The sequence below is a fragment of the Polypterus senegalus genome, chromosome 3, assembly GCF_016835505.1.
Source record: "Polypterus senegalus isolate Bchr_013 chromosome 3, ASM1683550v1, whole genome shotgun sequence".
Taxonomy (NCBI): Eukaryota; Metazoa; Chordata; class Cladistia; order Polypteriformes; family Polypteridae; genus Polypterus; species Polypterus senegalus.
Window position 1 is genome coordinate 142,869,882 of NC_053156.1, and position 27,017 is coordinate 142,896,898.

General features: G+C 36.4%; 1 protein-coding gene across 1 annotated transcript; it reads left to right on the forward strand.

Moving 5' to 3' along the window:
* The first annotated feature begins 3,104 nt into the window (after positions 1 to 3,104).
* On the forward strand, positions 3,105 to 23,417 carry cnr1 (cannabinoid receptor 1). Its single transcript, XM_039748005.1, has 2 exons — positions 3,105 to 3,313; positions 17,564 to 23,417. The coding sequence occupies exon 2, from the start codon at positions 17,622 to 17,624 to the stop codon at positions 19,047 to 19,049; it is 1,428 nt and encodes a 475-aa protein (XP_039603939.1). The 5' UTR covers positions 3,105 to 3,313; positions 17,564 to 17,621; the 3' UTR covers positions 19,050 to 23,417.
* The last annotated feature ends 3,600 nt before the right edge of the window (positions 23,418 to 27,017 follow it).

Here is a 27,017-nt window from a genome sequence, read left to right on the forward strand (position 1 = left end):
TATTGATATGAGGCACCTGCAACTGCTGACATCGCGCCAGAGTAAATGAAGAAATAGCGCCTGAGTCGACTCTTAAGGCCCTAAACTCACATTATATACGCAATGTGATGACATTTCCCAGTGATGTGCGCTACTGACATAACGTTTTAATTCAGTTCAGGGTGACGTGGGGCCGGAGCTAATGCTGGCACCATGCTTGATGGGGCGCCCATCCATCGCAGGGTCAACTCACACAAAAACACAATCACACGGGGCTAATTCACAAGCATTATTTAATCCATGGATATTTTCGTTTGCCTATTGTTTTTTTTTTATTTTAAGGTTCATCTGTAAGGAAAACTAGCGTATCCGGAGAAAAAACAGCGTGAATAAATGAAGAACTTACATTACTGCACACAGACGTCAGAGCTAAACCCTGCGCCTCCATGTCGTCACAACCTGCTACAAATACCCATATGATTCTTTCATTTTCTGGAAGAAAACAAGACGTAAAATGGTGATACTGTTATGTGAATCTGTACCTGTTTTTTTTATTTTTTCTTCTTAATTTGAAGATAGGTACAGCCTTCCATAAAAAGGCTGCTGTGTACTTTGCCGTCATAGATGTCAAAGTAGTTCTTCGGAACAATGCTATAAGGGAACCAATTTTTGGTTATCAAAAGAACCATCCACGCGATAGTTCCAGAAAGAACCTTTATTTATTCAGGTCTGTATCAAGCTCCATAAATGAACAGACCATAACAGTTTGGTGAAATGTCAATGGGCTTCTGAATTGAAATGGATTCTCACTGCATACAGTAACACTGGCTAGGCTCGGGTAATCCTGTTAGGTAGCCTACCATACCTTAAAAATGTCTGTTTTGTTCACATTTTAGGAAGCTTTTCAAAGCACAAAGAACCAGTTCCATATGCAAAGAACCTTTCACAGAATTAAATTGTACCTTGTTAAGTCAATGAACCACACAGTGAAGTGCCATTAAAGAACTAATATAATATTTTTAGGCTTGTAGAATGTATCATTGCCGAGAGTACTTACATTAAAACGGAGAGTGCACCTGTGAATCATGTATTATTATTATTATTATTATTATTTGTGTTGTTATTGCTATAAGTGGTTATGAGTCTGAGCTAAACACACTTCTGCACTATAGACATTAATTTGTAAATACTTACAGCTAAAAGAAAATTTCCATTTAGGATGTCACAGATCACTGTCATTCCACCCACATTATGGTAACTTTCATATAAAGAATATTTAGAATTTCAGGCAGATGAACAATGACTGCTATCATGGCCATATACAGTATGAACTATATAAAATATTACCATGGTCATTAGAACTTGACATAATGTATACTACTAATTAATTGATGCATTCAGTGCCCTGAAAATTACTATCAAACATAAAACTATTCGCAATCTGTTTTAGCATTATTGTGCATTCTCTTCTTTATGTTCTAGGCAAGCTTTAAGGCAAGAAGTCAGTCTGGACGGAACGTCGGTCAATTGCAAGGCACAACAGCGCCCACCCCTACCATTAAGAGCCGCTATTCGGGGGAGTAAGAAGAAACACCTGAAGGAAAATGGCAGATTTTCACAGAGAGACCATGTAGGCAATACGCCGGCTTTTCTTTGCCATCACTGTGTATTATTACTATGAATATTATTACTAGTATTAGTATAGTCAATAGCAGCCCTGAACACATCACAGAAACTGACACGTGTACTATAATAACAGAAAAGGTCTGCCCTACATATATTATAGCATATTTAAATAGAATGAAAAGAAACAGGAGGACAAAAGGTCTAATAACAAACAGTACGTGATGTTTTATTCACTCACGGCTCTTTTACGATATCGAGTCTTCTGTGCTCTCTGGTACCTCATACTGACAGTGCGCTCACATGTGCACGTTAGTATTACATTTTGTGTGCTCAGTAAAACGTTTTCTAAAGGCGTAGAATGTCAAAACTGACCAAATATAATATTACATTAGCAGCAGAAGTATTGCTGTTGTTGATATGTAAAACTATCGAAACACCTGTATGGTCCGTATTGTTTTGTTTTCATTTTTTTTAACTATACTTAACATTCTCACACCCGCTTTACGTTACTTGAGCTAACGGAAGGCCGGAGCCTATCCCGTCATCAGTGGCTGTAAGGCACGAAACAGTTTTGACCAGAGCGGTTGTCCTTCACGGGGCCCATTCACTCATACGCCCACCCTAACACTGCGGTCCAGTCGAACGATACTACTTAACATGCACGTCCTTTAGAACCTTTCAAACAAGAAGGGAAAACCAGATGGACTCAGAAGAAAACAATGGCGGGCACGGGGAGAATGTGCAGAGGAGTCGAGTCCAGAACGCTGGCTCTGTCGTGGCGGTCGAACAGACAAAAGGTTAAACTGAACTTTTTTATGTCAAGCTACACATGATTTTCACAATAATACAATGCAGAAACGATACATTTTATGTTTTTAAATGATAGGTATAACTAGACGTATTACGCAGGTTTAACAAATTTTAGGATATTTTGCTTGCCTGTTAGATTACACCATCTAAAAGGAACATTTTCATGCCTGTCACCATAAGCATTTACGCATACCTTACAATAAAAGTAATTCGTAGTACTTTGACTTTGACATATGAATACTACACGGTAAAAATAAAAATAGTCAAGTACACGGTGAACCCAAAGAAATTTAGATTTTTCAAAAGGGCTTTGTGTGCAAATAGTGGTTTTAGCTCTTAGTAATTAATGCCAATAACACATCCAGCATACACCTGTAGGCCGTTTCTGTCGACTCACAGTTAATTATTTTAGTGAAATATTGGGTCCCTTTCTCTGAACAGTAAGCTTCTTTGGTGTGATAACACGGTAGACGGATTTTTTTTTTCGTCTAGCAAATGTTACCCTGAGTGAGGGAGGAGAATAAAGAATAGAAAGTTGAGTGCGCGCGCACGCAGGCGCGCACGAGTGTGTGTGTATATGTATGTGTGTGTGTGTTGTGACAGTTGGCAACACGTGACGCAGCTCTTCATAAATATGCACAGAGTAGAAGCTCGAGGAAGACTGACTTCTCATCTTAGGGGGGCGCGCCTGGTGGTCAGAAAGGCTGAGCTCGATCTGATTCTCCACCTCAAACTGGCGGGCGGACCGTGGACTACAGCGTGCAGCACAACAGGTTTTTCTTGAAGTCGCTTTGAGCTGTGGACTATATTTGCTCGACTGCACGAGATGATGGGTTTCAGAGAGGAGAAGCAGCACCTGTATCGGACAATGGCTGGACACTAACGAATCTGTCGGAAGGTAGTGTACAACGCAAGTTTTGAGGGAGTGCGCTCCTTTGCTTCTTAAATGTCATATAACTGGAATTACGGATCTTCTGCGCTGTTTAAGAATGTTAGCAAAAATTATCTACGGTAAATTAAAATTAACGTCAAAAACCAAAGATGAAACGGAAGGTGCGCGTGTTATTTATAATATTATTAGTTGTATTTATTACTTAGCGTAACATAATAATTTACCAATGCAACATGCAAACTTTACAAGATTTTGTTAGTGTAATACTGTTGTCGAAAAATTAATTTTTAGATTTATTGTTTATTTATTTTTTTAAATAAAGGAAGCACCGCTGCGTAAAAGAAACGCTTATATAAATTGTTCTTTGCGTTGCGTAGTTTACCTCTGCCGGAGTTGGGGCTGCGAGTTAATGAGCAATTCTGCGCACACAAATGTTACAGTATCCTTTAGCCCCGAGGTCCTGAAGCGCGGACTCAAAGGAAACATCAAACACCCTACTCATGTCCCATTGATTTCTTTAGCTTACAACTGTATTGATTTTCATCCGACCTTGATTTTTTGACCTCCCAAAGAACAGTATTGTTTATGCAAGATGACATTTTATCTAAAATTTCTGTAACCCGAATCTCCTTTTGTGTTGCAACCCCAGCAAGCTAACATCTGCACATCACCAGAGGCAGGGTTTCATCCTCCTCGACCCCTTTAACAGCTAGTTTCAACAACACCTTCAATGGTGCAAACTGATTATATTACAAGTGTTAATCTTATTTAACGATATTGGCAAAAGCATGTATTTAAAGGTGTTACGAAAGGCATCGAATTTTACATCACAGTAATCAGAGATCAATTGTGCGGGTGTCCTTTTAATCGTATAGTTCATTCTAACAAATTGAGTATACCCGCTTTCCTTGTCTCGGCGTAAAAAAAATCGAGATTTTATTGATCTTAGCAAAGACACAAAGCACTGGTGTCAAAAATGTGTAAGTGCTGCTGCTACTAATAATAAACATGCGCAGAGTCCCCGCTACCAGCCTCACTCCATACGTCCCACTTGTCGTGGCGTTCTTAATGAAGCACACGGCGAACTTTAACACTTCTGTTAACTCCCTTTCGTCTCGACTCAATTTCTCCATTTCTTTTTTTAAACACTATAAACGCACAAGAACTGTTTCGATGTGAGATCTGCATCAAAGAATAGATGTGTTCGCTATTACAAACATATAATTCCATGCCGTTTTCAAATATCTCCGGTCGTATAAAGGAAGACATTTAAAAATACATGACTTATAAACTGCAATGTGCAGATGTGAGTCTATAATAAGACTCTGTTATTATGTATGTCTAGAAGTTGCTACACGCCAGGCTCGGCGAAGCGAAAACGTGCCTAAAGCTACTCGGCCGTGTTTTTACTTCAGTTTTTTTCCTTTTCTCTGTCAATTCCCATAGTGATGGAGCTGCCCTCCAGCAGAGGAGATGTGTAGGTTTGTAGTCGCACACGATGCGCACAGTCCGTGGCATGAATATAGATTGACTCTGTCCTCGGCGTTTTAAAGTTTCACCGAAGACACATTTGCGCTTCAGTGTATTGAATAAGCAAGAAAGCTTTTATCCTATTTTTACTCTTGGTTGCATTGGCGCACGATGCCGCAATCGCGTAAAAGGAATGCATGCTGCAAATTAATCTTGTGTGCCGTTATTGTCCAAACATGCTCGGTAAAGTGAGGGTGCACTGTCTAACGTCTAATAAAAGTCAAAGAATACATCATTAGACTCGAGTGGAGGAAAAACTGACTCAATTAATAAAAGGAACCTATAACTGGGCGTGTAGAATTAGATGACATCTAACGGCTGTATGAGTGTGGTTTTGCTACTACTCCGTTTGGCTACGGTTTATCTTGGGGATATTCCCCTGAGCTGCCATCCATCCATGAGTGCATCTTATTTTTTAAAACTTCAGGCAGTCTCTTAGGTAATTGCATTCCAATACTAAAAACCTATATTTTTAACTCAGTTTTTGGAAATCCATCGCCTGAGATAAAAGCCTGTATTAGTATGAAATAAGTCTGAGATCTTTGTCTGTTTGTACGGTGTACTTTGATTGTGAGCGAGCGAGCGGCTGCGAATGCGGCCACCCTCTCTCAGCGCAGAGTAGGACTGTGCGAAGTCCCAAGACATCTGGCTCACCTGGCTGAGCTTTTTTTTTTTACAAAGAGGCGAGCTTCTTCACGCAACAAGTGCTGCACTAGCAGAAAATGGAAAGATGCCGTCAGGTGCCTGGCAAGTCACACAGCGCTCCTGTTTATTGCAACTTGTGCTTTGAGCGACCCAATACCACCTATACGTGTTTGAATGTAAGAAAAGCCGAGTCAGGTGAATGTGCAAAACAGAAAGACATCGGGAACTCGTAGCCAAATGAATAGGATTAATGCATTATTGTTTTTGGAAGTAACCACTGTCAGTAACTACAAAGTAATTGGGTGTCATCGCTGAAAATCAATCGCGTTTTAATTCCTGCTTTAAATCCAGAAAACTGGTCACCCGCAGTGAGCGAGTATCCGCCGATTCTCGCTCTTTGCTGCAATTGCAACCGGCATAGCTTCAGACCAGCGGCGAAGTTCTCGTTATTGAATTACGTATGTTTTGTGAACTGGACAACTGTACTATAATGTCGGATTATAGTTTGTAAGAAAGAGCTGCACGATAACCCCGGTAAAGTATAAAGAGGAACAGATCCTATATGCTCCCGGTGAGTGAGCCAACCATTTTCGGTTAGCAGTGCCCTCTACTGGTGCTTTCTGGAACTTACGCACACATGAATTAATTTTTTATTACTCCGAACACTGACAATAACATCATCTTCACCCATATTTAGTTTCTTTCGTTTCTTTTTGTTTTACACGATTTTCTCAAAGCGCAGCACGAAGATATGTATACACAGAGCTCATTTAGTAGTTTCGAACACGATTGGCGTTTTATTTCAAATTCTATTGACTCCTTTACTTATTTTTATCACGTTGAGTGGTCTACGCCGATCAGGTCAAGAATAGAGCGATAGTGTATGTGAAATGAGTACATTGTTTTTTAATTGAGAAAAATAACACGTTGTGTAATATGTGATACACACGCACACACACACATATATATGTGTATATATATATATATATATATATATATATATATATATATATATATATATATATATATATATAAAATAAGTGAAATGATCAAAGCAATTAAGAGAAACAACCATACATAATGGTGGTCCATTTAATGTTAATGAGCTAGTGCCTGTACAAAGGAAACGCAGATATTCCTGTCAAGACAAAGGACGAAGGAAACATTTTGGTTTGCTTTTGATCAAAGAATCTACCAGTGATGTCCATTTTAAAACGGTCGTACAAGATATACTAGATTGTATCGTCTCCTACTATTTTCTGGAAACTGCCTATTAAGTATTTTTTCGCATACCCCAATCCGTTTTATGTATTGTGCCATTTTACGATACTTTGGTTTATCTGATTGCTGCATAAGCTATATAACCATATATGATTTACAGGCTATTATCAAGATGCAATTTACTTTATCACAGTTAGACGGTTTTTATCACCCCCTTTAAGGTTCTGCATTAGAATAAATTCAGCCAGCTGAATGCAGAGTCCGATAAGAGAACAATGCATGAGACAGCTGTTCTTTAAACTCAAGGGAGACATGTCGCAGAGAACTTAACTTCGTTTAAAAAAGATTTACTGCATTCAAGTTAAGGTGCCCGACCCACCATTTATAACTGCATCATGTCTTCTGTTACAATTCTTTTATAATCTGTCATCAAATCTTGTGTTAGGTTATTTTGTATTCTGTTACTGACCCGTCCGGGGCTGCGTTCTGCAAGATATTGTTAGGATGTGAGGTGGTCTTTGCTGGACCCCTGACTGTGGCTTCAGTGATGTTTAGATGTATTCTGTTTGCTTTAGGTTGCATTTTAGTTGATGAAAAAGATCAATTTATTTTTAAAGAAAAATATGGTAATAAATGAGATGATTCTTCCTAAACTGAATTAAGCTGCTGTTTTATTTACAATTCAGGGGTGTTTCATCCCCTATTCACATGGCTCGCTCTTTATATGGCACTTGTAGTTTCCATTCACAGACACACAACATTTGTGATAGCACCCTGTATGCGTATATATGTTTCTTTCATTGCTCAAAATGCTTTTGTTCTTACAAAGGGATATAATGTCTGTTTGTTGATTCATTATATTAATAATTTAAGTCCTTCAGTCCAGCATTTTCTTTTCCATTCTGTCAAATCCTCATCACTTGCACTAATTTTGAGCAAAGGAGCAGAAATCACAGTACTGTAGTCATTGAATCTTTGATCTGACATGTCTGTGCACTCTGGATGTCAGTTTTCAAAGAAGCTTTCATGAGTGTGAGAAATTAAACTTGTAGGAGGTAATCAGATTGGACTGACTTATTGCTTCAGAAATTGTTTAAAATTGTTCTGAACTTAAAATATTGTGCAGTGTACTGTAATAAGATTAAATCGCATTTGCTTATCTTTACGAAGATTAATAGTAGTGGTCTAAGTTACATTGTGCAAATTTATCTAAAATTATTCATATTCCTTAGTGCAAACTATATATTTTTAAAACTTATTAGAATTTCACAGTTGAATTTTCAGAAGACTACATTTGCAAAGGAGGATCAATTATGAAATACCATCTCAAGCCCCAGTGTAATGGAGTTTTCAGCCTGCATTTATTGAAACATTCATGTGGTGCTGTGAGTACTATAAGCACTATTAAAATATAATAATTATATATATATATATATATATATATATATATATATATATATATATATATATATATATATACACACACATATGTGTGTGTGTGTGTGTGTCTGTCTGTCTGCATTAACTGGATACAAGCTTGGAACTAATGCTTTACATGTAGCCAGTGTGATTTTTACATATTGTTTATGCTGGCTTTTGTAGTGACTACATGGACAGAATGCTTTAGAAACATATTCATATTGTAAAGCAGATTGTTACTAGAAAAACAGCTTGGTTCTGAGATCTCAATGTTTAACTGTTTTTCATTATATTAAGATCATTATAAGAGTATAAGTTAATGTCTGAATTTTATATATAATCTTTCATGATTTCTTCTATCTGAAATCACAATAATATGTCTTATGGTCAATGGTTGGGTCCTTTCATTTTTGCTGGGTTCAAATCAGGTTATTATTTTGGTGTAAAACTGGACTAAGTGAGTTTAGTATATGGATGAACGATCAGAGTGTTGCAGGCACTGATTTTTTGGTTGAACTAAAATTGCTATTTCATGCTGAAGATGAATCCATCCAACCTTTGGTACTTATGTATTTTAGATAGTAAAAAACTATCAATTTTAAAGATATTTTATAAATCACTTTATGTTGCAACACAAGATAAAATAAATCTGGTAGACAAAGACATAAAAATGAGTTGGGAAGTGCATTTATGGAGTCAAGGATAGGTCAAAGGGATGATACCTAGATGCGTGTCTTAATTTCCTTTTGAACGGTCATAACTTGTGTATGTCCTGAATTGTGGTGTGAGAATCAATGATGCAAAGATTCCCCAGTTCAAATGTTATAGCATAAATCTTTTTTTTTTTTTGCAGTTCTCTCTCTTCCACCCATTTAGCTCTTGTTTTCTGCACATCTCTTCAGCCTGCTGATCAGAGCTAAAAGCTCATTTGTGATTTGTTTCATCATCAGATTCTGAGTTAAGATATATTTCTCCTACACTCATCTGCATCCCTCGTATACCTCACAGAACCACATTTCATATTTCACATTGAACCAGACATAGGTTTCTTTACTCCTAGAAATTTCATGTATGCCCCCGGGAATAATGTGCGAAGAAACAACCTGGTGCTGGCAGACAAGTGTTGCTATGTGTTATTTATTCCATTGAAGATAAGGTTAAAAATTCCCAGTTTGTAATATTTCAGTCTGCTAATTTCTTTTAATATAACATTCTCAAACCTACTTAATCCAGTTCAGGTTTGCAGGCAATTGGATCCTTTTCAGGCAACATTGGGCATCAGCTAGTAACTAGACTTGGACTGGACACTAGTCCATCTCAGATACCACTCATGTACACACCCATAGTCACACACATAGAGAGAGAGACGGAGGGAGGGAGAGAGAGAGGGAGAGGGGTGAGGTCAAAAACTTCCATTTAACTTAATATATGTCCTTAATGGGGGAAAATGGAGAAAACCCCACAAAAATATGGGGAAAATATGCAAGCTCTGTAAAGACAAAATGATGCAAAATGTAAACCCAGGAGGCTGGATCCATGATAACCCAGCACTAACCACTGCACCACCATATGGTCTTCATTTTTTTTTTTTCACACTCCTCTCATTCATTATGTTCACTAATTCTGGGCCTGTTTTTCCTGCTATCAGAATGATTTTTTTATTTTCAGAATTAACAAGATCATCCATAAATGTCAAAACCTTCTTATTTCACTTCTGGATCACAGCCTGCCCTGACAGCATTAGACGTAAGGCAGAATGCAACCCTAAAGGTGCACTGATCCTTCACAGAGTGTTCTACTAGCATAATATGCATATTTGTGTGCTGTAGGTGGAAAACAGCAATACAAAGGGAAAACTATGAATAATACATTGTATATGATAAGTTATATATCCACTAGTGTTCATTTAAACATCATACAGCAAATTTCTTCATGCGTGTTTATACTACAAATAACATGTGAATGACTAAATCAGTGTAAAGAAAATACAGGGCAAATGCTGTCTTAATGCAACCTTTAAGTGCTTAAAGATGGGAAAGATTTATTATTCCATCCATCATCCAACTTGTTATATCCTAACTACAGGGTCACGGGGATGTATTATTCCTTTTGCCTTTATGTGACTAATATGTATTTATTTGATGAATTGTGAAAGGATCTCTGCAATACAATTAATGATGCAAGCAAGTACAGTATATGGTAGGGAAGTGTTTGCAATGTTATATTGATTTCAATTATATTTAAATTTATGTTCAGTACTACAGAGGGAAGAATGAGCAAGTATACACCCACACTGCACTGCTGTGCATCAAATACAATGGTAATTTTGAGAAACCAAGAGCACCACTTTATGTGTCTCACTCTGACACTCCCACGTTCTCATTTGCTCTTACCTTTGGTGTTGTTCATCTCTCAAGTAGCAGATAAAAGCAAGTAACTGTAGCTACGTTTAACAAAAAGCTGCACCTGAATGTCTGAACCACAGCATCTGAACATAGCTCAAAATTTAGCATACTGATGTCTTGATGATGTTATAATCGCCTATAAGCTCTTACACACAACCAGCAGAAATTAATCATGCCTGATTAGATGACTACCCTATGTGCCCCTTATAAAACTGTGCAGCAGCTGGGATACTCTAGTGTTGGACTTCTTGCTGACTGAATCATTTGGTTCACTACTCTTTCCAAACTGTTACATAGCAGTAAAGCACCCACGCTCTGGAACTCTCTGCGGACTTTATGTCTGTCAATGAACGTTCCTTGTTCATAGGATTCAAACTGAGGCTGCTTGTTTATGGCACTCTTAATTATTCAATGTATCATAGTTACATTTTTTTACTTTTCTGTTATTTATTTTAATGTGCTAAAATCTGTGCACCTATGCCTTCTGGTTTGCACACTGAAAGCCTTATTTTATGTTATGATAATTATTGTTTTTACTCCTTTCTGTAAAGAACATTACATAAATGTAAAATTAAAGACATTGCATTAAAAAAGCAGTTTGGGACTACTGCAGATATTCAGGCAAGTTAGATGGAATTAGTAGTCTTTTTCATGCAATGTGTTACTAATATTCTTACAGAGCTATTGGTGTGCAGTTTTATTCTTTTTTGTATTCTATCAGGTGTAAAAAATATTTTTGAACTAAACAACACTGATTGGTGTAATTCTTCTCATCTCATCTCATTCTCAAACCCATTTAATCCAATTCTATGATGATGCCTATCCCAGTGGTACAGGAAACAAGCTATGGACAATTAATCACAGGGTCTATTTGGGCTTCACCCACACTCACCTCACATCCAGACTAGGGACAGTTTAGAGCCAACAATTGACCCCATTTCTGAGAATGTGGCATTCTTCATGAACATATTTGATGCATTATTTTTAACTTTCAAGTTGTAAACTTCAAACACATTTTGATGCCCGATTTGCTTTTTAATTGAAAATTGTTCAAATGGCTAAATACTGTCAACTGAGTCAACTGTGTTTGCTGCTAAACATTTTTGCTTGATTTAGCAAATAATTAATTGAGTAATGTATGTTATCCCAACCATAAATAGTTCAGCATCACTTACAGATCTGAAGATGGCAACTGAACTTTGAATTAAAAATGGCTGCACATATTCAAGGTTGACTAGCACTAGCCTTGTGGTGCAGGCATCCTAGATAGAATACGGTAATAGAATAACTAGATTTTACTATTTTGTCAGTAGCAAGGCTTTTGTTGTATGTTGTATTGTTGAGTAATCTCTCGTATTAATACCTCCCTAACTGTTGGGATGTCCCTTCTATAAGTTGTACCAACCTAACTGACTCCCTTAAAGTAACTGTCTTGACACCAGTGAGTCAGCTAAACTAAATGAGTAATTTTGTTCTTGTATACATGACCTAACATGGTAATAGTTGTCCTTGGTGCCGTTGGTGTGGTACCATTCACTAATCACATGCCTATAGGCAGATCAGGTTGACAGCCTTATCATGCCTGTCATCTTTGTTTTTAAATGTTTCATTAGTACTTCATCAGGGTACTAAAAAAGTTTGGAATAATTGAAAACCAGAGCTGGTATGTATGTGTCCAACATTGACCTGTTAATCAATGAAATATGTTTTCAACTCAGACAAATCACTTGCATTTTATTATAAGTCTCACTTCATACATTTGTCATTACTTTAAACAGCTTTACAAAGTTTAAAAATACATTGTTGCCATGAAATCTTATGGTCTGTTAGTAATACTGCTTTTGTTCCACATTTTCATTTGACTAAATTTGATTTCAGCTCTTGTACCTGTAGTGATTTCAAGCCATACCTGTTCACCAACATTACTGTTTCTATAACAGAGAATATGTCTGACATGACTGCAAGATCAACTAGGACTGAGATGTTTCTTGGTCATTTTATGATTGTAACCAGCAGCATATGCACAGCGAAGCTGAAAGAGACACTCGCTGCATTGCTGAAAGCCATGTCTTAGTTAAGTGGCCAGATCAGCCAATGTCTAAATAGAGTTCTGTATTTAGCTAAGTAGTAGTTTAGCTAAGCAGTAGAACATGCTGCTTGTAATGTCCACTGCCTTAGGCTCATGTCTCAGTCTTGCCATCTCAATGTTGATGTGGGCTGGGAAGAGGAGCTACACCCTGAGCGATTCCACCGACAAAAATATGATATTCTTTTTGCAATCTACTTTTTAATTTATTTTTACTTCAGTTCTCAGATTTGTTATTTCTTTCCTGTTTTTGTAGACCTTGTCCTTCAGAAAGCATTGTTCAGTTAGAACCTTTATATCTTGTACTAGCTGGCCCCCGCAGCTCCACCTGCATAATAGTGAAACAGTGACAATCTTTAAAAATCATTAAAGAATTAAAAAAAAATGTAATAATTTGTATTGAGAAGAATTTTTATTAATAGCTTTCGTATCTGAGGACCTCTTGATATACAATATTTTTGGTTTTGTTATCGGGGTGAGAATGTAGCTGTGATCTCTTTTCCAAAAATGTAAAAAGTTGGCATGGTATCTCTGGCAAAGTGGAAGGTAGGTACGCTCCAACGTCAGTCATTGCCACTGTATCTGATCGTGTTCAGCTCTGATGGAAGAGCGCCCCCCACGTGGGGAGAAGAGCACGTAGCTATCATATCTCTACCAATGAGCAGATACCCTCTAAAACTCACATAGTTGTGATCCCTCTCTCCAAAACATCAAAAGTTACTCTTTAACAATCTGTAGATGATAATGTCTGTTGAACAAACAGGTATCGCTGGCTAAGCAGAGGCAAGGTATGCTCCAACAAGTAGCAAGAGGTAGAGCGACTTGAACGGAGGCTGGAGCGTGAGGATGGCCCCGCCCGGCTACCTACTCCTGAGGTCCCGCCTCCCCCTCCCCTTGGCCGGCAGCCTGTCTCTTGAATTCAGATGAATAAATTGGTGCCGCAACCAAATTATAATAGCACGATGACAGAAGTCGCAAAATCAACCAGAATGTTCAAGCAAATTATAGAAAAAAACCCGTTAAGTAGTTCTCTTGTGAAAAGTGGACCGACATACAGACGGACAGACAGATGTTGGATTTTATATATATAGAGATGATTTAGAGGTAAGCTCATATGGCCATTTGCCTAAATTCAGAGGGTAAATTAGTGTGGAGAGCTCAACTCAATTCCAAGAGTTATTCTCCTTAGTGAAGAATATAGTTTTTCAAATGTATTTCTTCAGTATGTCATGGTGTACCAGTTTTCACATGCAAAGAAAGTGATTCTCATTAAATTATACTTTGCTATTTTTATTTTATTATCATTACCACTGGCATTAGATGCCACACAATCTTTATTGGGTATCTTTGTAAGCCTATAAACTTTGAAAAAACTAAATTGGTATAAGATCTTATGAGTGTATGAGATAATGAATGATTAATATCTTCTTGCTTTTAAATGTAAGTAAACCTTTTATTGTTATCTGCCATCTACATTCATTAAAGAAGCTGAATCCAGCACTGCTGCCATTGCCACATAGTCTCACACCTGTACCCCTCAAGTATACAACTCTAGTAAAATTTTATAGGTTTCAAACTGGGCTTCTGTCCCACCAGTTTGTTTGTATGTCTCTCAATATTCCTAGCAGTGCTTCCTAGTTTATGTAGTCAAGTGCTTTCTCTAGGTCCGCAAAGCAGACATATAGTTCTTCATTAATCTCTAGACTTCTTTCAATCAGCATCCTCAGCACTCCGATAGGATCTCTAATTCCACTCTCTTTCCTGAATCCAAATTGTTCTTTTATATGGCTTTCTGCCTCTGTTAGTAATTTTTTTGCTATCAACTTTAACATGACTTTTGATGTGTGTGATAATAAGCTTATTGTTCTATGGCCTTGACAATTTGTTGCATTTGTCATTTTTAGTATTGGTATTAACACAACTCCATGAAATCATCTGGCCATTCTCCTTCTTCTTAATTTTTCTTGTACAATCTCTTTTTAATTCTTGTTTCCCTTCGTCTGTAAGATTTTTTAATAATTTCTTCTGGTATAGTGTCTGTGCATGCTGTTTTATCATTTTTGAGTTATTTCATCCAATATTCTATTACTTTGTCCAACAATTCTATTCCAATTCTACGTCATCCAGCCCCATATCTTCCTTTGTTGGTTTCTTATTAGCAACATGCAATTCTTCTACATATTCCTTCCATGTTCCCTTTATTGTTTCTGGTTCTGTTAGTCGTTCTTGAGTTTTACTGTTTATTGTTGTACCATATTGTGCCATATTGCTGAAGGCTTTTGTGATGTCTCTCACGTTTGTATACACCAGATCAAGTTTCCCCTTGGAATCCATGGATTTAAGTTCTTTGCACTGTTCATTCCACCATTTATTTCTTGCTTCAGCTGTTATTCTTCTCTATTTATTTTTTGCTCACTTACAATTCCTCACTCTTTCTTCTGTTCCACAGTTCTCCATGGTGTTCTTTCATTTATCACTTTTATCATATCCTCAGAGATCCTTGGTTTCTTAATCTTTTTCCACTTAATTTTACCTATGCTGTTCGATACACTTATTATTGCTGTTTTTGTTCAGTTCCATTTCTCATCAGTCCTCCCTTCTTGTTTATCTCCCATATCTTCTAGGTATTGCTCTACCTCCGATATCAATTTCTCCACTGTTCCTCCTTTCAGCTTTTCAAGGTCTCATCTCCCTTGTTTATTATTTACTTTAATTTTCTTTTGCCTTAATCTTAGTTTTATTACGAGTAGATTGTGGTCTGTGTCTGCATCTGCCCCTGGTTGAGCCACCAGCATTCTTTATACTATTTCAGTAATGCTGTCTTACCAAAATATTGTCAGTCTGATATCTTCCTGGGTCTCCTGGCTTTTTATATGTGTTTTTTCATCTCTTTTCATGTTTAAACCATGTATTAACAACCATTCATTTATTTTCTCTACAGAAATCAACTAGCATCTCTTCCCATTTATACAGATGGCATATGTACCCAACACAATAACCTAACAAAAGAAATTTTAAATAGAAAAAAATAATAGAAAATAAAAATGGATAATATTAAGGAGCATTAATCTTCTTCAAGTCTATTAAATATTCTGATGATCTGCCCTTATAATGTAGCTCAATCAGAGTTGGAATAAATTATATCAATAAATAACAAATTCCACTAACAGCTATGTAAAGGGCACAATACCCTCCATAGACCCAAACTTCAGACCCCCACCTTCTTACCATTAGCGATGTCCATTTGTGTGAATGGGCTGTATGGCGTTAGTGCTTCCTCTGTCAGCCTTTTTCTTATTCCCTATCATATTTTTTATTTCTATTTAATATTTTTATTAGGTTATAGTGTCAGTTGTATATGTCATCTGTAGGAATGAAAAATTCTATTTATTTGTGGACTGTAGTTACTCTCTATTGAGTTAATTTCAATTAGATGATGCTTCTGCAATTAGATTAAAGTCCTAAACCAATGGTACACAATTTATTGTGGACTGGATCGGCTAGCATATAAATATGATTAGCCATTTCAATCGTGATCTAATGAACTAAATCACTATTGTATCAGATGATGTAAAAGTAAGTATTTTTTAAGAAATTACAAAAAATGTAGGAAGAAACACATTTACTTTGCAGAGAGATATCTATAAAATATATTATAGGAAAGCTTTTTTTGGAAAACTGAATTGCAAACATCTATTTTTTTGTTACACACTATATTATATAAAACTTGAAAACAATGCTCATTCATTGATCTTCTGTAGCTGCTAATATCTGTCAAGCTGTAGTGGGACATAGTCTCTCCCTTCTTGATACTAGTGAGTATTTTGCAGGAGACCAGTTACTTATCCTTGAGCCAACTCAGAGTCGCCTATAAACCAGAATTCAGTTCTTTAGTGAGTGAGAGATAAATAAAATCATACCACCTCAGAAAGTCTAATAGTCCTTGAGAATTACTGATTATTTTTGTAATGTGGAATTTTGTTTAATATAAAGGAACTTTGCCCGAGTGTAGTTAGAGACGCTTTGCTTACAGAGAATGTTAGGATGGAACACCAGCCCATTCTGCTTACTATATGTACTGGAGGGTGAACATCACTGCAAAATGTTTAATTCCATGTGTATAACAGAATTGTAGAAATATTGTATATATTTTTCTAGCTAAAATGAATCCTTTTGATTTGCAGAAATATTCAGAAATTCTATTCTTTCTAATTAATTTCTGAAAGAGGCATTTGAAAGTGGTACATTTCATTTGCTTAAGATTTTTTGTAAGGTATATGAACTTAATATTTAAATACTGCACAAGATATTGTCATGTGGGAAAATGTGGCCTGTGTTGTTCGTCTGTGTTTATAATTGTCAGAATTGCAGCTCATACAATTCAGAAGTATTTTTAAGGAGAGGTGAAGAACATTGTCCATTTACTTACTGTATTAGATGAGTTGATAAAGACTTGTGGGCAAATGCAATTCAGCATGTGGCTTCCATGTGTATCTGTGTATGTCTGTACATACTTGTACTAGTCCCAATATTTGGTATGTCTGATTTGCAAGAACCAATCAATGTGCTCTGGTGATACAATATGTATCATTTAGCCCACCAAAATCTGTTAAATATTCACTTAATCGTAACCTTCCTTTAACATAGCATCTTGAAATTTTCTATTAGATGTTTCTGTTTTATTTCAAAAGAGTTCATATTAAATTTCTGGATTTTTTAATTGAACTTCAATATTGTTGCTTATTTTCTTATAAATATTTTGTCTGTCATAAATGAAGGAAATAATGAATGACACAGAGAACTTTTCTTTTTAGAAACTTCTGTCCCAGCCAGCTAGTATCCCAGCTACTATCTAAAATACATGGACAGAACTCAAAAGTACCCTAGCCGAATGCTATGCATGTTTAGAAAAAAGAAAAATGATAAATATATCATTTCTTTTATTCCCAGGTTTCTGTGTGTTTTCCAAAAAAAGCTGTGGCATATTCTGAAAACGAACAGTGCAGTCATGAAGTCAGTCCTGGATGGTATAGCAGACACAACGTTTCGAACAATAACCACAGGTTTACAGTACCTTGGCTCGAATGATGTAAATTATGATGAAGCAGGCATTGAGACAGACTTTACCAAGGGAGGATATTCATCCCAAAAACTGTCTTTCTCTGCATTCCGTAGTGGTTCCTTCCATGGGAAGTCAACAGCAGAAGATGATCTTCTTTTAAAAGGCATTCCATTCTATCCAACAAACATTACCGACCTGTACACAAACAAATCGACCCCTGCCTACATGGAGGATGAAGGCAACATACAGTGTGGGGAGAACTTCATGGATATGGAGTGTTTTATGATCCTGACACCCAGTCAGCAGCTCGCAATTGCTGTCCTGGCCTTGACACTTGGAACTTTCACAGTGCTGGAGAATTTTGTCATCTTGTGTGTCATCCTTCACTCACGTACCCTCAGAAACAGACCTTCGTACCATTTCATTGGTAGCCTTGCAGTGGCAGACCTGCTGGGCAGTGTCATATTTGTGTATAGTTTTGTTGACTTCCATGTTTTCCACCGCAAGGACAGTCCCAGTGTGTTTCTCTTTAAGCTGGGTGGAGTTACAGCCTCATTCACCGCCTCTGTGGGTAGTCTCTTCCTTACTGCCATAGACAGGTACATCTCTATCCACAAGCCTCTGGCTTACAAACGGATTGTTACTAGAACAAAGGCTGTGATTGCCTTCTGCATGATGTGGGCTATTTCAATCATCATAGCAGTGCTCCCTCTGTTAGGATGGAACTGCAAAAAACTCAACTCTGTTTGCTCAGATATTTTCCCTCTGATTGATGAAAATTACCTTTTATTCTGGATTGGGGTCACCAGCGTGTTGCTACTATTCATAATCTATGCTTATGTGTACATTCTGTGGAGGGCGCACACCCATGCCGTCAGAATGTTAAGCCGTGGAACTCAAAAGAGTGTGATTGTGTACTCCCCTGATGGTACTAAAGTGCAAATTACTAGACCAGAGCAAACCCGCATGGACATTAGGCTAGCAAAAACTCTAGTTCTTATTTTGGTGGTCCTGATAATCTGCTGGGGACCTGTATTGGCAATAATGTTGTATGATCTCTTTTGGAAGATGAATGACCTCGCCAAGACCATCTTTGCCTTTTGCAGCATGCTCTGTCTGATGAACTCTACAGTAAACCCAATCATTTATGCTTTGCGCAGTAAAGATCTGAGGCATGCGTTTCGTAGCACTTTCCATTTCTGTAAAGAGTCTGCCTTGCCCTTTGATAACAGCGTGGAATCTGATTGTCAGAACAAGCAATCGCACCACATTGGCAGTGCCAAAAAAGCTGCAGAGAACTGTGTGAAGAGCACTGTGAAAATAGCCAAAGCAACCATGTCTGTCTCCACGGAAACATCCGCCGAGGCAGTGTGAGTTACTCAGCTACTATCAGCTGTGATATACAAGTAGAAGCAACATACAGCACTTACTGTAGTTTTAATCATTTCACACTCTAAACCCCCATATATAAAGATCACATGGGGACTGTTCTAGTTAAAAAGTATTCATCATATCTGATGTTGTTGTAAAACATGAAATTCTTGGTCCTTCTCCAAGTGCCAAATTGAGTTGTGCACGATAGAGAGCACTGTCCATGGGAGAGGGAGAGAGGATGGTGAAGGGGGGCATGGGGGGATTAAAAAGAACAACATGTAAATAAAGTTTTCATGATTAGTCGGGCTGTGAACTTGAGCGAAGTATAAATGCAATTTATTTGTAATAAGTGAACTCTTTCTGAGTAGCGCATATATAAAGAACAATACAAACAACATCATTTGTTAACTGTGAAATCAGGTCTGTTCTATTCATATTTTATATTTTAAAATGAAACATGGGGCAAAGGGGCTATTGCACTTGGTATTCTGTAGTAAAATGTGTTTATGTATATTTGAACTGAAAATATGGTATATAAATACTAAAGTGCAGCTGATAAACTCATACTGTTAATCATTTTGAAAAGTTCGCTCATCAGTATTGACATTTACCGCATTGTCAAAGTGTGTTGTTTGAAAGTGAAAAGAGAAAAATTTGGTGGGGGCTTAAATAAAATTACAGAATCATTTTACAGGGATTTTAGACACCTGTCTTGCAATTACACAATGTAGTTACACTTTTGGGAGACAAGAGTGTCTTTTAATTACATATCATGTAAATAATGCATGATATATAATTAGCCTGTAAGTACAATGTAATTACAGTGTAATTACCATACCTGTATTTTGAAGTGTGAGTCAGTTTTGATGTTTTTTTGTGAAAATAGGAAATTCCAACCCTGGTTGCGTGAATCTTCTTTTTTTCTCTTTTTGCTGGAAAGGTTGAATGTTAACAAATTTTCCATCCGTGGTGCTTGGAAAAAAAAGAAGAAACTTTAAGCTCTCTTTAATAGATATGTCATTTTTTTTTTTTGCTATTAGCACTGTACAAATTTAAGATGTAATGGTTTTGGCATCTCAAGGGGCTAATTTACAGCACTGATGGATGATATTAATCTTGTATGGTTAGAGGCTAATGAGCTCCTGCTGCGCGTTCACATTGAACAGAAGAAAATGTTTGTATAACAAGTCAACAGACTTGTGTTTATGAAGGTTTTGAAGCATCAGGAGGTCATATGAGTGGTTTAGAAATGTCTTTTTCAAATTCCATCTTTTCAGATTACAGAGCTGGCAGTACTTTTTTGACCACTCATGTACTACTACAATATTTTACCGTTCACAAGAGAGATTATCTAGGTCAAATATTACTCATGCTGGGTTCACTTTAAAATATCAAAATATGTAACACTTCACAGGAACTATTTACAATCAGATTTGTAATTTCACAATGTACTTTCACCACTTCCTCCTTGCATGTTTGTTTTCTAGCAGAAGGTAGTTGAGGAACAGATGCCTTTAAGTACGAAGAGAATATACACAAGTATTATAGAAGATATAACTACGTTCCACCAGTTAGACACTATTAAAAAGAAGAGGGCATGGGTGTCTGTAGCCATTAAGAACCAAGAAGAATGGCTTCTGGCAAAGCTGCTGCTTATTTAATAATTTTTTAAAAATGACAGTTTTCTGTCTCTTCTTAAATATAAGTGGTTAAAGATAGGGCTGGGTTAGGGTTAATCCAGAAATATATTGGTTTTTCTTCAAGTTATCCATGAGTTTTGCAAATATATGCATACTTAAATGCTGAAACACTTAATTATGTTGTACCCAACTTCCTAGCACTATGTTTGTGTTGACAGTTCCAAAATAACTATATCATGCACAGGTAAAACCTATTTCCTTTTTTAATGATTTGTTAAAGTTAGTTCACTTTTGACTGGTTGTTCATGTTGTTCCTTAAACATAGTTTTCATTTACTGTAGCACTAGCCTATATTCTGTTAGCGCTTACGAGCATACACAGACGGCAAATATTTTCAGTCTGGTTATATTCAATGTAGGATCACAGAAATCATGAGCTGGTCATGTCAGCATTGGCCACAAACTAGGAACCAACACTACAACGCACAATAATTTAACACAGGACACACTCAAGACCAAAGTCACGAGTTTTATAATTAGCAGGAAGTAGCTGCTAATTAAGAGATTTTTTTGCAGCGAATAGCAGCAGCCATAATGACACCCACAGCGTTAGCAGGAAAGTTTTGCTATAGTATTAGAGTTGTTTTCTTCTACTCAATAACATTCCCCATCCAGTTACTGAACCCGCTTAGTCTAATTTTAGGGTTCAGAAAGGCAGCGCTTATCTGACAACATTGGCCTCAAGAAGACCCAGGCTAGGACAGGACAGAAGAAAAGTTTTTTCCCTAGGCAGACAAATTACAGTCGTCAATTAACTAAATTGTATTTCTACTGGATATGTCAGAAGAAACTGCAGTACTTAAAGAAAACCAACATTGACATGGCAAGAACATGCAAACATTAGCAAGACGGGATACAAATCTTGAAGCCACAGTGCCAAATCCAAACCATCTTGAATGCTATAAAAGATTAGAATAGGCCGTCATTTTGTAGTGTTCAAATAGAAAACATTGCAGAAATGTTAGGATCCCAGTGGTAATGAAATATACAGTAGTTACATTGTAATTAAATATTGTATTTTTAAACAAAATCTACTTTTTTATTGATTTTGCAGACATTCAAAACATTTCAGTCAAGTAATTCTCTATACCTTGCATATTTTTAAGCTAATTTCTTTTTTACATTCATAATTGAATATATATTGCTGAATTATTTTTCTAAACCTAAATATTAGTTGAAATTAAGTTACTTAGACAACCAAGTAAACCATATCTTTTCTGAAAAAAATGATTTGCTACAATATGCAAAGTCCTTGCTGTGCTCAAAATGAAGTATTTCAATCATAAATGGCAAGCGGTATGTAACATTAGTGGTTTTTCATTTCAGAGCTAAACTACAATAGTCTCAAGTTGATGACATTTATGGCTTTTTAGAAATAATAGCAGCAGTCTTTTACGCTAGAGAATACTGTTAACAAAATTGCTTTTTTTTCTTATTCTTTGCATATAAGATTTTTTTTTCAGAGCTTTATGTGTGTGTAAGGAATAGTAGGTAAATAATGAGGTTTCAGAAAGGATGAAGCCTTAATATCCAGAACGGAAACGGAAGGATTAGGCTTGAACCACTCATGAGGCACGGTCTGATAACAAATGATTTCCACAATAGAAACAGACATGAGAAAATTGAGTATATTGGTTTTTGTAACTAAGTTGCACTTGCTTAAGATGATACTTGAACCACACAGTGAAAAAAAAAAAAACAAAAACATAATATACCTGTGGAGCTCACAACAGTGCTTGTTCAATTTGATAAAGATCCTCTCAGCTACTCAAAAAAACAAATTTTGCAGACAGCTTTCAGTCTGAAATGTGCCCACTAGCACCAGATTAAGCAAACATGAATGATCAATTCTGTGATGGATATTGGAGCTCAGTTTAAAGCTGAAATATGCCAGATCCTTTTTTCTGATGTCACTTTTTAAGCAATAAGTCAAATGAACAGTTAGGGTCTTCTAGTTTTATTAACATTTATTATTAGCAATCTCTTTGTTCATCTCTGCCCCATGATAAATCCCTAGCTGTTAACAGTAAATAGGAATATATGCTTTAAATGGGGACCACCCTAAAGCAAAGGGCATACACAATACCCTGCCCTCAATTCACAATGTGCAACTATAAGATTAAAACCAATGGTGGTGATGTCCATTTAGAATGGGTCTGCTTTTCATTATGAGGGTCTTGCTGCTCTTAGTAGCAGGAATGCTAGGTTCTCTTACTTCAGTTTTGGTTTTGTAGCTGTTTGACTGGTGCTTCTGGCATATGGTCAGAATGACTGTGATTCTGGTGTCACCTGGTCATTGCCACTCATGATTTTGCAGGGACCTTGACTAGAGACACTTTAGGCACATCCTTAAGCCAGTCCTTAAGTTGTTGTACGCCCAGTAACATTTACCACCAGCACATGTTTATGTAATCGCAGCTCTAAATAACCCTTGGAAGAGTTAGGGTACATAGGAGAACCTGTGTTATGCGAAGGCAGCCTAGAAGCTCATTAGTTAGCACCACTGCCTCTCTGCACCAGGGTTAAAGGCATACAAGTTAGGTTAAATTGAAGAAAATTAATAGCTGGTAAGTAAACGTGGTCCACCTGATCTGGCACCATGCAGTCCCTCATTGATGGATTGAAGGCCAGATGTCCACATGACTATCATCATCTAATTCTTTCACGTGAAGCCTGAAAACCATGAGGACTGATTTAGATCATTTATGTTAGGTAGAATGCCCACTGGGGTCTGGGCGGTCCTGTGGCCTCAGAACCCCTGCAGATTTTGTTTTTTTTTTTCTCTAGCCCTCTGGAGTTTTTCTTTCTGTTCTCCTTACTTTATTCTTTGTTACTTAGTATTGCCTAATCATATTTTTCTATATTGTTATTTTTTATAAACTTTTCTTTCTTCATCTTTTAAGGCACTTTGAACTACATCATTTGTATGAAAATGTGCTATAGAAATAAATGTTGTTGTTGTTGCTGTTGATGTGGGTGTAGCAGTCTAGGGGTGGTTGCTGCCATCTGCCTGAGGCTGCCAGAAATGAATAAGTCATAATGGAGATTTGGATATTTAAAAAATGCATTTTATCAAAGGTGCCAAGTAGAATCCATGGTACAAGAGCAAAGCATAAGAAATATCTAATTTATTTAGCTACCTTAACTGCAAGGCATGGCTGACCATCTCCAGAGCTATTTAAAATCTTGTAGCATTCTTGACAAGTAAGAGATCCTCCACCTCCACATCTTGTAAACCTTGGAAAGCATAATGGATATATTATGGACTTCATTATATATTTAAATACAATTTGGTCAGAAGTAAGAGTGGGAAAAAACACAAATTGCAAATCCAAATGTTATGGAGAGAGAGTAAACTCAAAAATTTGTAGCTATATAAATGTAACAAATGACAAATGCAGATAGAATCTGAGGAAGCGTAGCAGACCTGAGGGATACTGAAGTCACAGTTTGAAATGAAATATGAGAAGCAGCTGAAGTATAACAACAGAAGCTTAAAGATGTGAGATTAAAATGGAAGAATGGCTCAGTTTATTTCTGTCTTGGCAGAAGTTGCTAAAGCCCACCTCGTAATTCAACTATGTTAAGAATTAATGAACAGTATGACATTATTATTCATTAGGGTTCTTCTCCAAAGTTAAACATGATTCACCAATAATGAAGTCTGTTTTAGCAAGGACTTTCTTTAACTGATTAGAATAACAATTAGTGCTATTTGGCTTATGATGTTGTAGATTAAAGTCAACTATTAGCTTTTCATAATTATGTTGTCTTGGAGAGGTGAGGGGTCATAAGATGATTCATTAGTAAGCATTGCAGCTTCACGGCTCCAAAGTCTTTGAATCAAAGCCGAGCCTGACTGTTGTCCATGTTAAGATTTTCTACTTTTCCCTTGCCTGTGTATTTTTTGCAGGCAATTTCTGTCACTCCCGTATTTCATATCTAAATGGGTTTATCATGAGTGTGCCCCCAATGGCTATCTGTATTTGTAGTTGCCAGGTTATTACCAGATTAGGCATTTTTAACATGGACATTAATTAAAAATATTCTGTGCTATTCATTGCCCACACTAACATTTTTAATTCTATAGATATCTCACTGAAGACCGCTTTAAGCTGACATTACATTTAATTCTATGACTTAATCATTGCCTTTTGACAACCATCTCTTTTGTCCTTAGTTTTAAAAATTATTGCTTTTAGTCATTTAAAGAATATATTCTAATACTCTGAAAGACTAGATTTATATGACCTATAATAAAAGATAATAACTTCATTGCCAAAAAATCTTTTTTTGAAATGGCAGCATATTGAACAAAACACGTTTCTTCAGAAGCACAAAGCTGTATGTAGTTGTCTGAGTTTTTTTATGAAATACTAATATAAGCAATTCTACATATATTTCTTATCGAATTATTATCTAAAGACACAAGCACATCACTTTGTAAAATTAAAGTGTACTTGGAGGCTGTTATGGCAGGATGGTCAGATCATATTCTAGTGAATGCTTATGTTTGCATCCCAGTATTCCAAGATTATTGTGGGGGAATATGTCCTCAGAGCCCTGTAGATTTCATAGGCTCCATTTGTGTGTTTGATAAAACACCCGTTTATTTAAAATGAACGAATAGCTTCTCATTCATAAACATAATGTCCTTGTACAAGCCCTGTGTTCATTACAGAAAACTTTTTGGAATTAAGGGCTGCTTATTATATGTTTCAAATTTACAGTCTAAAGCAAAATTACAAATAAAGCATAAACAAAACATTTATGGCGGAAATTGCAATGCCTGAAGTTTAAATAGTATTTATAACAGAATTACCAATTTATGAATATTATCGGACACCTTTTAACCTTAGCCTAAACCTTTTAATTCAAGTGCTAATCAGACATCCTGTTTTCTTATCAGCCTTGACATTTTAACCACATTATGAGGACACTACAGCTCGCTTGTGTTTGTGTGAGTTTTGTTTCTTGTTCTATTTTTTTTTTTTGGCACATATAAGTAAAGATTTTAGACACAGATTGGCAAATTGACTTTGGGCCCTCATAAAATGTTGGTCATAATAGCCACACGTGTTTTTTTTATTCTGAACCTGAGAAGCACATTGACATTAACAAAAGACTTGATGACCCACCCAGGGTTGGTTCCTGGTTTGACTTCTTGTTGGGGGGATATGCTACGGATTCCCGCAACATTACAACAGGAATAAATAGGTTTAGAAAATGAAAGAATGAAACAAAAGATCTATCCTTTTTTTTTTCAGCCATTTTCATGATCTTGTTCATCGAACTAGTTTTCGAGAATCTGAGGAACATTTTGATTCGTAGTGTTACTGAACATCAAAAAACTTTTTGTAAGTCTCTGTAGTCATTTCTAAGGACCCCTAAACGGTCAAAATCAACTTTTTAGAAATAGCTGTGCATAATAATATGGGAAATGCTACACACTTTTGACGGAGATGTACTAGGGGAAGAGTGGATGGACGTACAAGGATCTTGTTTTGTTTGTCTTGTCTGTAAGCCAGTTGTCTAGAACTAATAGGCCAAACCTATTTAGCTCAAATGTAGGCATTTAAAAGGCAGCTTATTTTTGGCTCTTCAGATTAAACTTTTCAGTTAGGAGCAACATATATTCTCGAATCCATTCAGAATATTTAATGAACTTAAGGAATTCCAGATACTGACCCTAGCTAGTGTGCTGGTCACACTAATATGCTCCAAGAAAGGGCAATTCGATAAATATGTTTAAATTTGTTCAAAGTCTAGTTTTACTGTCTCAGTCTTGTGTGTGTTCTATTAACTGAGACATTGATGAACATATGTATGGTTAAATATTTTATTATTGTGATAAATTTAATATATTTATTAAAATTAGTACTTTGTTTAGATATTTATTTTGTTAACTTGTTTAAAGGAACTGAGTACCTCCAAGGGGTAATTCTGAGAGCAGTTGTAAAATAGACTTTTGTGAGAATTAGAAATGTACAGTATGCTAATGTTAGATTGCCAGGGTGCCTCAATTTTTTTTCTCTTTAATTTTAAAAATTGTCAGAGTCAAAGTTATGTTTTGGCCTTCACACTGAAAGAACCAGATATTCAAACGAGGTGACTAATTTGAGCAATTATTTTGCAACTGTGCCTACACTTTGATTCATTTGTAAATATTAGCAAGTCAAAAGAGTTGCAACATAATTATGAAAATTGCAAGGCTGTGGAAGAGGAATATATTTAAATAAATCTGAATAGAAAATTAGCTTGGAGCTGCA